Source organism: Macaca mulatta, chromosome 14 (genome assembly GCF_049350105.2).
Source record: "Macaca mulatta isolate MMU2019108-1 chromosome 14, T2T-MMU8v2.0, whole genome shotgun sequence".
Classification (NCBI taxonomy): Eukaryota; Metazoa; Chordata; class Mammalia; order Primates; family Cercopithecidae; genus Macaca; species Macaca mulatta.
Genome location: NC_133419.1, coordinates 102,798,935 through 102,813,364, shown reverse-complemented (window position 1 = coordinate 102,813,364; position 14,430 = coordinate 102,798,935). Strand labels below are relative to the sequence as shown.

Here is a 14,430-nt window from a genome sequence, read left to right as displayed (position 1 = left end):
ATGGGATTAACGGAAAAAGGGTAATAAGATAAATGGATTGGAGGACCTGGTGGAGTTTTAGAACTGTTGAATTCAGGGTACTAGAGGAACTGACATGGAAAAATAGGAGACATAGATCAGAGATTGAGATGACTGAAATTGAGATTTTGGAGGTGAAGTAGTAATTGGTAATAGTTGAGGTGATGTGCTACTGAATGAGTGAAGTTCAAGAAAATGACAGATCATTAGGCTGGATGAATGGTCTATGTGGATGCTAAAATCACAAAGAATGATCACTAGAATAGTGGTAGGGAGACAAAAAGAGCCAAGTTGCTAAAATTTTCAAGGAATGACACAGAGGATCTATACATGACTGCAGTAAGGAGAAGTAGGGGTAAGCAGTATATTTTGACAGCATGTGCTTGAAGACAGCTGGAGGATTTTAGAGAAAAGGGAGAGCAATGGCCAGAAATGACAACAAAGAGCAAAGATGACACCTTTGTATCTATCTTTGAATATCTTCACACTTTCCATGATACCACTTTCTACCTCCCTCTCACATCCTGTATCACAGAGAAAACAGAAGCTATAAGCACAGACCTTATCATGTATCAAAAAAAAATACTTCATCCATGTTTTCCTCAACTTGGGGTTCTAGAAACAATTTCTAATATAATCACATATCTTCAGTTGCTTTAAGTCTTAATTGTTTTCGGGGGTTCTTGGGGGTGAAAGTTTCCCATGTTTACTTTCTTCCCAAAAGCACTGTGCATGTGAGCATTTACATGATTGGCATTTATATTTTGGATAGAGGGAGACTATCAGGGTGCTAGGGACTGATTTGGAAAGAACATTTGGGAGAAGGCTGCTGGCAAAGCAAAGTTTGTCATTACATATAAGGTGACCTGTGAAGATGATCATCATTCATTACAAGTGCTTAGTATGGTCAGGTACTGTAAATGCTAAGTATTTTATACGTATTACCTTGTTTTATCCCACAGCAGTTCTCTGAGGTAAGCATTTTACAGACAAAAAACCTGAATCTTAATAAGGTTAAGTAACTTGTGCAAGGCCACATAACTATTAAGTGGAAGAACTGGGAGTCTAAACTAGGCAGCCTGATTCTATCTGGTTTTAAACAAGTATACACTATGTCACAACCTTTCCGTAATTTTTTTTTCTTCAAAGCACTTTCATCTCCAACTTCCACACATAACAGAAATTTGTTTTCCCATGGAACCCTAAGCTTAACCTTACCATAGGATTTATCTCACTATATTGTAATTATTTACTTTTCTGCATTGCTTATCAGACTCTAAGTATCATAAGTTCAGTGTCTGTGTCAGCACATAGCATAGGGCTCGGAATACAGCAGCATGCAATACCATCGTCAAATGAAATAATTAATTGCATTTTAACTGTCTGTCTTCCCCATCATACTCTCCAAGTTCATTGAGTGCAGAGCCTGAAATTTTAATTTCTGGAATTCCTGTTCCTAACACAAGGCTTTGTATCTGGTACATGCTTAATAAATAACTGTTTAATAAATGTTTGACTGTATGTCAACTTCAAATATAATCAGAGCACTTTTAAAAGCAGTTATCTATTATTTTGATGTAATAGTGGATATGTTCAGTATATAACAGTAAGTACAACAGATATGGTTCAGGCAGGTATTTATTATCTAGCGAGGCAAGCTAACAAAACCAAGTAAACAAAGACTTACTAATTGTCATAAGTGCTAGGAAGTAAAGAAACTCTAGTTTGAGATAGGGAGCCAGGGGAACCCACTTTAAATAAGGTAAACAGAGACCATTTCTCTGGAGATACTTAAGCTAAAAAACTCCAAATACACACGGGAAAATCATTTTAAAAATGGGGGAAAAAGTGCTGTAGGCAGAAACAGTATGCAAAGGCCCTGAGTTGAGAGGGGAAAAAACTTAGCATGTTTGAGAAATTAAGAAAATAACCACCAACTCAGCAATATCTGGCAATGATGAATGATGGATTTCCAAAGCTAAGAGGTGGTATTTTCCTTGTTATTATCCAAAAGTCATTTTGATAGCAAATTATCATCACCATCATTTCATATTGTTCCACGGTGGCCAGGTTTTCTGGGCTAAAATGTATACAGAAAGTAATAATAATTTCATGCAGTATTTTCTGGGACTGGAGAAAATAAAGCCTGTGTTAAGTTGAGCCACATTAAACCAGGGATGGAGTGTGACCAATAAGCAGACATTTCTACTCCTGAACTCAATGATAGGCCAATAATAAAAAGTTTTAATAAGCAATCATAGTGATGATTACTATATTCTTTCATTACTCAATGACTATTTACAGAATTCCTTTTATATTATTCTGTGCCAGGCACTGGTAAGTGCTGTGAGAATAGAAGGAACTGGCAATAAAAATGAGAAAGCTTCTCTACCATTGTAGAATTCAGAGTGGAGAAATACATTTTTGCTTCCTATTGACCCTGGAATTAGTCTTTTTCACAGAAGAAACAGAATCTGCCTTAGCAACTTTGGAGGGGTCTGTTTAACATGTGCAGTTCTGCCTCACGAAACATGTAGAGCACCTTGGCTCAAATGTGAGCCATCTCATCAAATGACAGCTATATGCCAAACTATTTGTTCTAGTTTCCCAGGAGTCTACAGCTACGGGTATCATTTTCCTCTGTTGGAAATACTCTTAAGAAGTGAGCAAATAAACATCATGGCAACAGTTTAACAATAGAACCTAGGAAGTAGTCTTTAGAGTACCTGAGGTCACAGGAGACAAATGTAGAACTGAAGAACTTGCCTTTTGTGATACATTTCTTTTTTCTGGATGGAATTATATTTTACATCTAGGTTGTTACAACCTTCTAGAGATATGATAATATTAAACTGTAAAGCTAAACATATTTTGAGATAATTATAAATTAAAAATAAGGAAAAATAGTTCTTGCAAATTAAAAAATGCAGTTGGAGACATAGTTTTTAGAAATGAAAAATATCATTTTTAACAAACAATAATGCCAACAACAAGCCTATAAGAAATAGAACTAAACCCAATAATATACTGTGAGTTTTCATTGCCTGTCAAAGAAACATGTGTCCCAGATTATAATCCTGTGCTTTCTGAGACTTAAAATTATTTGAAATCCTAAAAGAATGTATCGAAAATCGTACTTTCCAACAGATTGTCTTTCACTTGACTGTAAAAGAAAACAAATGAAAGGTTGAAAATCACCTTCAATACACTATCACAGGGCAAAACACCCAAACAATAAAGATTTATAGAATTAGTAATATACATCACACAAAGGAAAAACATAAAAGTACCTCATTTCTCTAAAGGCTAAGGCGTCAGTGAAAAGAAACATATCAATTAACTAAAGCTCAAAAATTCAGTAACGAGATCCCTTAGGTCCTCATTCACTAGTCTTAGATTTCAGTTCTAACAAAATCCCTCTATTCAGTAGGTTAAAATGTATTAGAAATATTTAAAAAATGTGAAGGAGCTGCTAGAAGGAGAAATACTGACGTCAAAAAGAAACAAATTCTGCTTCTGGGAAAATGGAGGTAGACATACTTTTTCTATTTCTCCCACTAAGTACAACTAAAACTCCTGTGCATGATATATACAGTTTGCCCTCCATATCTGTGGGTTCCATATCTATAGATTCAACCAACCCTGGATTGAAAATATTTGGGAAAAAACAATAAAATAACAACACAGCAATAAAAATAATACAAATAAAAATATAGTGTAACAACTATTTACATAACATTTACACAGTATTAGTTATTCTAAGTAATCTAGAAAAGATTTAGAGCATATGAGAGGATATGCATAGATTGTATGCAAATACTCCACAATTTTATATAAGAGCCTTGAGCATCTGTGGATTTTGGTATCCCTGGGGGTCTTGGAACCAATCCCCAGCAGATACCGAGGGACAACTACACACACACACACACACACACACACACACACACACACCCCATAAGAAGAGTCTGAGAAGTGAAGAAGAGGAGGTCAGCAGGCTAGGGACCTTGGCACCTGAGGAAGGACATGGTGATTAAGTTCTCTGGGTTTTCTTTTTGCTTCATATATTCCAGACTTGGAGCAGAAAAAAGCTGGAAGCATGGAAGCATCAAAAAGCTTACACACACACACACACACACACACACACACACACGCACACACACACACCCCCCCGAACTAAAGCTTGCTCTTTCTAGCCTCAGGATAAGGAAAAGATCAGCATAGCTAGGCAGAAAACTTTGGTAATAATCCTGCTACTCCATCCGAACACCACAGAAAATTGTGGTTCCACTCCCATCCAGCCAGAAAAGACTGAATGGAGAGCTTAGATTTCTACCCTTGCCTCCCTTGTAACAATGTGCCCTCAACCCTGCTGTAGGGATGTTGTCAGAGAAGCTGAGTAGAACGCCTGGCTTTCATCTCCACCTGGTGGTAATGTGGTCTTCTCCTCACCCTGGTATTAGTAGAGACTATGTGGCGAGTCTGGATTTTCACCTACCCAGCAGGATGAGATGCCCTGAGTCTCCATAGTTGGTGATATCTGAGGAGGCCTGCAGAGAGACATGAGGAAGCCTGCAGTGAGACATGACTTTCACCACCATCCAGCGGTAATAAGGCCACCTCCACTGTGGTATCAATGGAGACCATGTGAGAAGCTGGAACTCCTGCTACTGCTCAGCAGTAATAAGGAACCCTCCTACTCGTCTGCTGTCCACAGAGGCTGAGTGATGAACCTTGGCTTCTACCTCCATCTTTCCATGGTGAGGCTGCATCCCTTCTTCCCCCGCTAGAGCAGTGTCAGAGAGAGCCAGCTAAAGTTGAAGGTTTAAATAAGCCACAGAATCTTAGAATAGAATATGAAAATGTTCAGGTTTCAATAGAAAATCACTTGTCATTCCAAGAACCAGGAAGGTCTCAAACTGAGTGAAAAAAGACAATCAACATATGCCACCATCAAGATGACAGGAATGTTAGAATTATTTGCCAAAATTTTAAAGCAGCCATGACAAAAATGCTTCAATGAGCATGTCTGTAGATGAAAAAATAGTCTCAGAAAATAAATAGAAGACATAAAGAATCAATATAAAGAAGAGTCAAATGAAAAAATTTAGAATTAAAAAATGCAATGACTGAAATAAAAAACTCAGTAGATTTATTAGGAGATCCTCATTTTATGAGGCCAGAATCATCCTGATACCAAAGCCTGGCAGAGACACACACAAAAAAGGTAATTTTAGACCAACAGAAGATGTCAATTTTCCCCATCCCACACTGATATACAAATATAATGCAATTCCTATGAAAGTCCCAGCAATAATTTTTGCAGGTTTAGGTTATTCTAAATTTTATATTCAAAGGCAGATTAGAATACCTAAAACAATTTTGTAGAAGAACAAAGTGGGAAGAATCAGCCTACATGATTTGAAGACTTATTATATAGCTACAGTAATCAAAATTGTGGAGTGTTGGTAGAGGAACAGACACAAAAATTAGTAGAATAGAATAAAGAACCCCAAAATAGATGCATACAAGTACGCTCAACTGATTTTTGACAGGGTGCAAAAACAATTCATTGAGGAAAGGTAGCCTTTTCAACAAATAACACTGGGCCAATTGGACATCTGGAGACAAAACACATCCCCCAAAAAACTATCAAACAAAACCTCCAAACTCTGATACACATCTGATACTTTTACAAAGATTAACTAAAACTGGATCACAGACTTAACTGTAAAACATAAAACTATAACACTTTGAGGATAAAACACAGCAGAAAATCTTCAGAACCTAGGACTAGGCGAAGAGTTCCTAGACTTCACACCAAAAGCACAGTCCATAAAAAGAAAAACCAATAAACTGAATTTCATCAAAATTCAGAACTTCTGCTCTGGAAGAGACTCTATGAAGAAGATGGACAAACAATCTCCAAGGTAGGAGAAAATGTTTACAAACAACATATCTGACAAACGACTAGTATCTAGAATATATGTAGAGCCCTCAAAACTCAATAATAAAAGAGTGAACAGTCCAATTAAAAATGAATACAAATGTAAAGAAAATTTCACTAAAAGAGAAGAGATGGTAAATAAAATATGAAAAGATAATCTGCATCATTAGCAATTAGGGAAGTACAAATTAAAACCACAATGAGATATTACTACATACCTATCAGAATGATTAAAATAAAAAAGTGACAATACCAAATGCTAGTGAGGATGAGGAAAAGCTGGATCATGCTTATACTCTGAAAAAAAATACACTAAACGTGCAACTACCATATGACCTACCCAGAGTACTCATGGTCACTTATCTCAGAGAAATAAAAGCTTATGTTTATACAAAAACCTATACATGAATTTTTTTTATCAACTTTATTTATAATAGACTGAGATATCATGTCCTTCAACGGGTGGATGGTCAAACTCTGGTGCATCCATATCATGAAATAATAATAAATATTCAGCAATAAAAATAAAAAAGCTAGTGATACACACTACAACTTGAATGAATCCCAAAGAATTGTACTGAGTGAGAAGAGCCAACTCCCAAAGGTTATATATGGTATGATCCCATTTATACAACACTCTGGAAATGAAAAAAACTGTAGAAATGGAGAACATCATATTAGTGATTTCTAGGGGGTGGGACTGGGAGAGAAGTAGGTGTGGCTATAAAGGGACAACACTTGAGGGATCTTTATGGTGATGGAAGTGTTCTGTATCTTGACTGTAAACATCTTATCATCCTAGTTGTGATATTGTACTATAGTTTTGCAAGATATTATCACTGGGGGAAACTGGGTAAAAGGTATATGGAATCTCTCTGTTTTATTTTTTACAATTGCCTGTGAATCTACAATTACCTCAAAATAAAGAGTATAATTTGGTTTAATTTAATTTATTATTACTATTTTTAAATGGAGCCTTGCTCCATCACCCAGGCTGGAGTGCTGTGGAGTGATCTTGGCTCACCGCAACCTCTGCCTCCCGGGTTCAGGAGATTCTCTTGCTTCAGCCTCCTGAGTAGCTGGGATTACAGCAGTGTACCACCATGCCCAGCTAATTTTTGTATTTTTAGTAGAGACGGGATTTCACCAGGTTGGCCAGGCTGGTCTTGAACTCCTGACCTCAAGTAATCCACCCGCCTTGGCCTCCCAAAGTGCTGAGATTAAAGGTGTGAGCCACTGTGCTCAGCCAAGAGTTTAATTTTAAAAAGAGAAATTACAAGAAGATAGATAATCCTCAATGCAAGAACTCACTAAGCTTAACTGTTACAGGCTACTTATTATAGACTAAATAAAGCTTAATAGCTCAAAGGCAGTACAATAACATAATGGAGAATATTTAATGCTCATAATAATGATCCTAGGGCAAGAAGAAAAGATCAAACCACTTTTATCATAAACTATATGAAAGATTACAGAAATATGCATTGTATTTTAGAAAAATTTATGTTAAAATGTTAAAGTTTTCATAATCTACAAGAATTCCATTTCTGGCAATGCTGATCATGCTTCACCTATAATTAATCCTTGACTCCTATTGACCCTATCTACTCAATCCAACTCCACTTCCATAACCATCCTCTTGCCTAGAACATTATAACAGCTTTCTACTGTACTCTTTGCCTCCAGCCTGTTTTCAATTCATCCTCTACCCCTTTGCTATAATGAGCTAAAATATAAATCTGATCATGACACTCCTCTGATTTTGTTCCTTCAACAGCATCTTTAATTTCTTTAGATTGTCATAAAAGTTATTTCATAAAATGTGTACTATCAACACTGTAACTTCATCTCCTGATACTCTTACACACATTCCCATGCATCAGCTACATACAACTTTTGTCCTGTATTTCATAACATTAGACTTTTCCGCATATTGTTCTCTCTAAATAAAACATCTCCCTTCCTCTTCATCTTCCCTGGTTAACTCTTGGTTAAGTAATTCAAAAGACTTTGTTCTTCCAGGAATTCTTTCTTGTCCTTTAAGTCTATGGCATGTGCTTCCATAGAATCTCGGAAGTGATGCTATTGTAGTACCTACTGCATAGCATTGCCATCTTTTATTATTTCACTATCAGTAATCTGAGGGCAGAAATTATGCTTTGTATCTTTTTATCCTTCAGAATATGAAACCTTGGGGTTTCCTAGTAAATGTTAGTTGAGTGAATAAATGATTGTCTTATATCACAACATTTTAAATAGTCAAAGATAACTTCCAAATATTCTAATTTTCTTTACTATAGTATGGATGGCCGGGCATGGTGGCTCATGCCTGTAATCCCAGCACTTTGGGAGGCCGAGGTGGAAGGATCACTTGAGGTCAGGAGTTTGAGACCAGCCTGGCCAACATGGCAAAACCTTGTCTCTACTAAAAATGCAAAAAAATTAGCTGGGCATGGGGGTGCGTGCCTGTAATCCCAGCTATTTGGGGGGCTGAGGCAGGAGAATCGTTTGAACTTGGGAGGCAGAGGTTGAAGTGAGCTGAGATTGTGCCACTGCATTCCAGCCTGAAAGACAGAGTGAGACTCCATCTCAAAAACAACAAAACAAACAAAAAACACACACACACACACCCAAAACCACAATAAAACAAAAAAATCCTCTGTGAACACAATGTAAGTGGACAGCATAAACTTAAATGACGTAAAGTATAAATTGATAGATCATGGCATGGTTAAGAAGACCATAATCATAAACAGTTCCTGAAATTGGGATATGCACAAATAATTTGGCCCCCTTATAAAAGGTGAAATATAGAGATAAATGATTAGTGTTTTAAAAGAAATGTTTATGTATCTTTACATTGCACTTTAGGGTAACAGAAAATAAAACACAATAATATTGTATTGGAAAATGTCCTGCCTCTTAGAATTTTAAACCAAAATTTCTTTTCTGTCATTTTCTACATCAGAATTCTTACATTTGATGAGAGAATACAAATAGAAAATTTATTAATAAAATTCCATATAAGGCTTGCTATTACACAAAGTCGATTATGGTAAAATAAACAATTGACAAACATTAATAAAAAAAATAAGAAGTCTTTTATGTCAGACACTGATATTTTTACATGTATTCTCAAATACTCCACTTTATTTCTACCCTTTCTGCTGTACACCAAAACCCATTGAAACATATGTTATTAATTCCAATCATAAATGAGAAAACTGAGGCTTAAAGACATTAAACAGACTTCCTTTAATTCATAGAGCTAGTATGTCCTACATCTCTGACCCCAAAGTCCACTACTCTTTCAACATATGATTATTCATCTTTATCAAACACCTGTCACATGCTGTTTATAGATGCCAGGAGCCCAAAAGTAGGAGAAAAATGGAAACAGATACATACAAAATAAAATTCTAAATTTCAGTAAATAATTTCAACTATTTACTATTTAAAAGTAGAGAAACTATTACTTTATACTGACTTTGAATTTCTATGCTTCGGAATAAAGTGCAATTACTTACTTTTTTCTCCGATTTGACTCCACAAAATATTTACGTGCTCGATTTCGACATATTTTTTGTTGCTGCAGTAATATCTGGCGCTCTTCTTCTAAATTTTTCTCCAGATGGATTTTCATATCTCTAATGATAGCATTAAGTTAAGAACAATGGTCTACATCTTTAGTGGAACAGTGTCAAGTGCTATAGGATAAATATAACTACAGCCTCATGCAAATGATGTAATGATAGTTTTTGTGGAATAATTAGTATGTGCCCACATTAGCATATGACTGGCAAACATTTTATGTAAAAAAATTTTTGGGCTGGGCGCGGTGGCTCACACCTGTAATCCATCACTTTAGGAGGCTGAGACAGGCGGATCACAAGGTCAGGAGTTCAAGACCAGCCTGGCCAACGTGGCGAAACACTGTCTCTACTAAAAATACAAAAATTAGCAGGGCTTGGTGGTGCATGTCTGTAATCCCAGCTACTTGGGAGGCTGAGGCAGGAGAATCGCTTGAACCCAGGAGGCGGAGGTTGCAATGAGCTGAGATTGTGCCATTGCACTCCAGCCTGGGCAACAAGAGCAAGACTCCGTCTCACAAAAAAAAAAAAAAAAAAATTCTGACTTGGTATTAGAATTTAAGATATAGCTCACTTTTCCTGAAGAAAAAAATCTACTTTTAGAAATCATGAGGTCAGGCTGGGCGCCGTGGCTCCCGCCTGCAATCCCAACACTTTGGGAGGCCGAGGCGGGTGGATCACCTGAAGTCAGAAGTTTGAGACCAGCCTGGCCAACATGGTGAAACCCCGTCTCTACTAAAAATACAAAAATTAGCCGTGCGTGGTGGCAGGCACCTGTAATCCCAACAACTCAGGAGGCTGAGCCAGGAGAATCTCTTGAACCTCTGAGGCAGAAGTTGCAGAAAGCCAAGATTATGCCACTGCACTCTAGCCTGGGCAACAAGAGCGAAACTCCATCTCAGAAAAAAAAAAAAAAAAAAAAAAAAGTCATGAGCTCAGATAAGAAGACTATATATATATATCTCTCTTCATTCATTACACAGGTTTTTTTTTTTTTTTTTTTTTTTTTGAGATGGAGTCTCACTCTGTCGCCCAGGCTGGAGTGCAGTGGCATGATCTTAGCTCACTGCAACCTCTGCCTCCTGGGTTCAAGTGATTCTTCTGCCTCAGCCTCCCAAGTGGCTGGGACTACAGACACGTGCCACCACCCCTAGTTAATTTTTGTATTTTCAGTAGAGACGGGGTTTCACCATGTTGGTCAGCCTGGTCTCGAACTCCTAACCTCAGGTGATCCGCCCGCTTCAGCCTCCCATAGTGCTGGGATTACAGGTGTGAGCCACTGAGCATGTCCTCATTACACAAATATTTGAGTACTTACCAACTAGTTGCCCTCATAGCCATAAATATAAGAAAATGAAATAAGAAGGTTGTATTTCACTAATAGAAAGTAGATGAAGTAAATGTTCCAACAGATCCCTTAATCTATAGTAGGAAAGTACACTTTCAAATATTAAACAATCAAATAGCCATATAACTAGAACGGTTAGGAATACAGTTTCTGACTCACTTAGTGGTTATAAAAAACCACTAGGAAAACCATGCATAGTCATCTGTGTATCCAGAAGCTCGTCAGAGAAAAAGGGGAATATTTTGGTTATCCTAATCATCTATTCATTTGAAATTTATTTTATAAAATTAAACTCTCCTTAAATAAGTTGTAGCAATATGAGTAATTTCTCCAATTTATTTAGTGGTGTTTTAATTGACATTATTAAATATCTTTATCGAATTTGTCAGAGTAATTTTCTGTTTTTCATGAGTCTTCTGTTTTTAACGATTCTGAATTAGAAGAAGTTCATTTGGCCGGGCGCAGTGGCTCACACCTGTAATCCCAACAATTTTGGAGCTCAAGGTGGGCAGACTGCTTGAGCCCAGGAGTTTGAGACCAGCCTGGGCAATATGGTGAAACCCCGTCTCTACAAAAAATGCAAAAATCAGCCAGGTGTGGCAGTGCATTCCTGTAGCCCCAGCTACTTGGGAGGCTGATGTGGGAAGATCGCTTGAGCTTGGAGGCGGTTGAGGCTGCAGTAAGCTGAGAACGCGCCACTATACTCCAGCCTGGGCAACATAGCGAGACTCTGTCTCAAAAAAAAAAAAAAGTTCATTCAATTACCATGTAATCACATTTAGTACCTCATCATTAGATGTAGAAATATATAAGATTACACTGAAGTTATAGATGGTAGGGCATATCTACTTGTCTTTTTTAGAACAAACAGCTTGTTTAAAAACTTTTTACTCTAAGATGGAGATGCAAAATTCCCTTTAAAAGCTGCATTTAATCAAGATTGTAAAAATTTCATAAATTGATTATTGATGGTAAAACAAGACAAGAAATACACCCAATAATAAACTACATGGTACATAATTTGTTAATTCAACATGTGTTAATTTCAGGATCCTATAGTGCTTCAGCATCAATATTATAAAGAAACTCTATTATTACATATTTCAGAATAACAGATTTATTTGAACATTTTGTTGTTTAGACCTTTGCTGATGGGGGCTTATTTGTTTCATGTTGCTATTTAACCATCTTTATACCATAGGCCATAATTCATTTTACCTTCGTTTTAAATAAAATTTTACACTACTTCAAGACAAAGACCCAAACACACTCACAAACATATTTTTACTTAAAGATTTCTTTTAAAGGATTTATAAAAATCAAACCAAAACGGAAGAAAATTTGGTTCTTTGCTAGCACAGAAAAACTGTTTTTCTCTGATAGAATTCTTTATTAAGAGCCAGACTTCAACAAGATGGCTAGGTATTAAAAGTGACAACTTGGCAGTAAAGAAAAGTGCAACTTTCTTTCAGGGTGCACAGGGCCAACATGAGGTTGAAGGGAGGGAAGATGCTTCGGCTTCAGTGAGAAGCAAGGAGGAGACAGTTCTGTTCTCTGTTTGACATGTCTGAAGTCTCATCACAACAGCATAAAGAAAATCACAAATGTAATGTTTGTAATGTTCTGACAGCTACATAGTCTTCAATTTAACCAAATGATTGTCTTTCTTTCTTTATATATAAGTATAATAGTATAGTTTGTTTCCTGCTGAATTATTAATTATTAATATAAAGAATCCTGCTGCTTTTGTATCTTTTCAAATAAGGTACTCAAGTTTAAAAAAATTAGATGGCTGGTTAAATTTTGTTTTTTATACAGGCTGTATGGTAAAGGTAGGTAGTTCCATAAAAAACACTGCTAAATACCTGTCCAAAAGAAGGGAATTTTTAGATACCTAACATTAAAAAACAAAACCAAGAATACTATGGATTGTAACATGTAATTTTAAAGCACAGCTTATTCTACCCCACTCTATCCTCACTTCTCCTCTCCCAACTTAGTCTTTTCTCCAGTTAGGTTGTTTAAAATGTTGCCATCACAAGTAACCATGTATTACATAACCCATTTTTTCCCAAATCTATTAAAACTATGTTGATTCTATTTCTCTTCTACTGTACCTTCTTCCTCTCCCTTAACTCAGGTGCTCTAAATCCCTTGCTTGAACTACTGCAGTGCTCCTCTAACTCATCTTACTCCAAAACTGGTCATCCTCTATTTGAACCTACACGAAGTCAGCTAAATGCAAATCTGATTGTGTTTCTCTTTGTTATTCTCTAAAAACTCCCTATTACCTTCAAGAAAAATTCCAAAGTTCTTGGACCTACATATAAACCATTCTATAATATAGTTTGTTTTTTCAACTTCATTTCTTAACATTTCCCTGTATGAATCTTATGCCCAGACACACTAAGATAATTATAAACAGAACAACCCATGATGTATCATACCATTATCTCTTGGCACACACTTGGCTAACTCTACTCATCCTTTCAGGGTCATCTCAAGCAGTTCCTTCCCTTGAAGCCTTTTCTAACCTCCACCAGATGACTTGATGACACCTTCATGAGTACATCGTAAGTGTCTTTGCTACATTTCTGTAACTCTCATGCCTGGCATGGTTCTTAGAATACAGTAATGACTTAATAAAAACCAGCTGAATTATTCCCTTGGAGAAAATTCTCTGGGGTAGATATGAGGACAAAAAGGCATATGCATTTTTATATCTTTTAGTGCACTATAGAAAACTTGGCTCCTAAGAGGGTTGTACAAATGTATATGCCATTAGAAATGTACTATGTACGTAAGTTTCAAAATCTCATGAGCGTGGGGCAGTACCTTTTAGAAAGACAAGGTACAAAACTATGTTTTATTATGTATGTGTCAGCAAAATAGTTTATTTATTTATTTATTTATTTATTGACAGGGTCTCGCTCTGTTGCCTAGGCTGGAGTGCAGTACCATAATCTCAGCTCACTGCAACCTTCACCTCCCAGTCTCAAGCAATCCTCCTGTCCCAGCCTCTTAAGTAGTACTTCAAACATGCACCACAACAGCCAGCTAATTTTTGTATTTTTTTTTGTAGAGATACGCTGGTTTCGAACTCCTGGACTCAAGCAATCTGCCTACCTCGGCCTCCCAAAGTGCTAGAATTACAGATGTGAGCCACCCAGCCCAGCTGAATGGGTTCACTTCACTTTCTACAGTAAAAGTAAGATCCCATCAGTGAGCCTGGAGGAAAAAAAAGACAGGTGGGTGGGAGGGTGTGAGTTTGTGCTGTTTGTTGGAAGAGACCTGTCAGGGCATCCGTGTCTTATCAAGTGGTAAGAGAGTACATTGAGTGTGGTGGAAGGTGACAGAGACCTGGCAGGGGCATTAATAGGAAAAAGAAAGAAACTTGTTCCTGTTTAGGTGAAGCTGGAAACCATCAATCTTTAGTGGTACAATCTGTATTGTTTTGTGATTTTTTTCTTTGACAGCATTTTTATTATTCGCATGAAGGAGTAAAGAGCAGACTTTAGTAGTTACTGAGT

General features: G+C 36.8%; 1 protein-coding gene across 3 annotated transcripts in view; it reads right to left on the bottom strand.

Moving 5' to 3' along the window:
- The window catches only part of CEP126 (centrosomal protein 126), a 76,665-nt gene that overhangs the window by 59,456 nt on the left and 2,779 nt on the right, over positions 1 to 14,430 (bottom strand). For all 3 annotated transcript variants that reach the window (XM_015115538.3, XM_001095649.5, XM_015115537.3), the window contains exon 2: positions 9,490 to 9,609. Coding sequence is in view for 2 of the 3 variants with exons in the window: in XM_001095649.5 (XP_001095649.5) it covers positions 9,490 to 9,609 (120 nt within the window). In the remaining variant the exon portion in view is untranslated. The remainder of the gene's footprint in view (positions 1 to 9,489; positions 9,610 to 14,430) is intronic.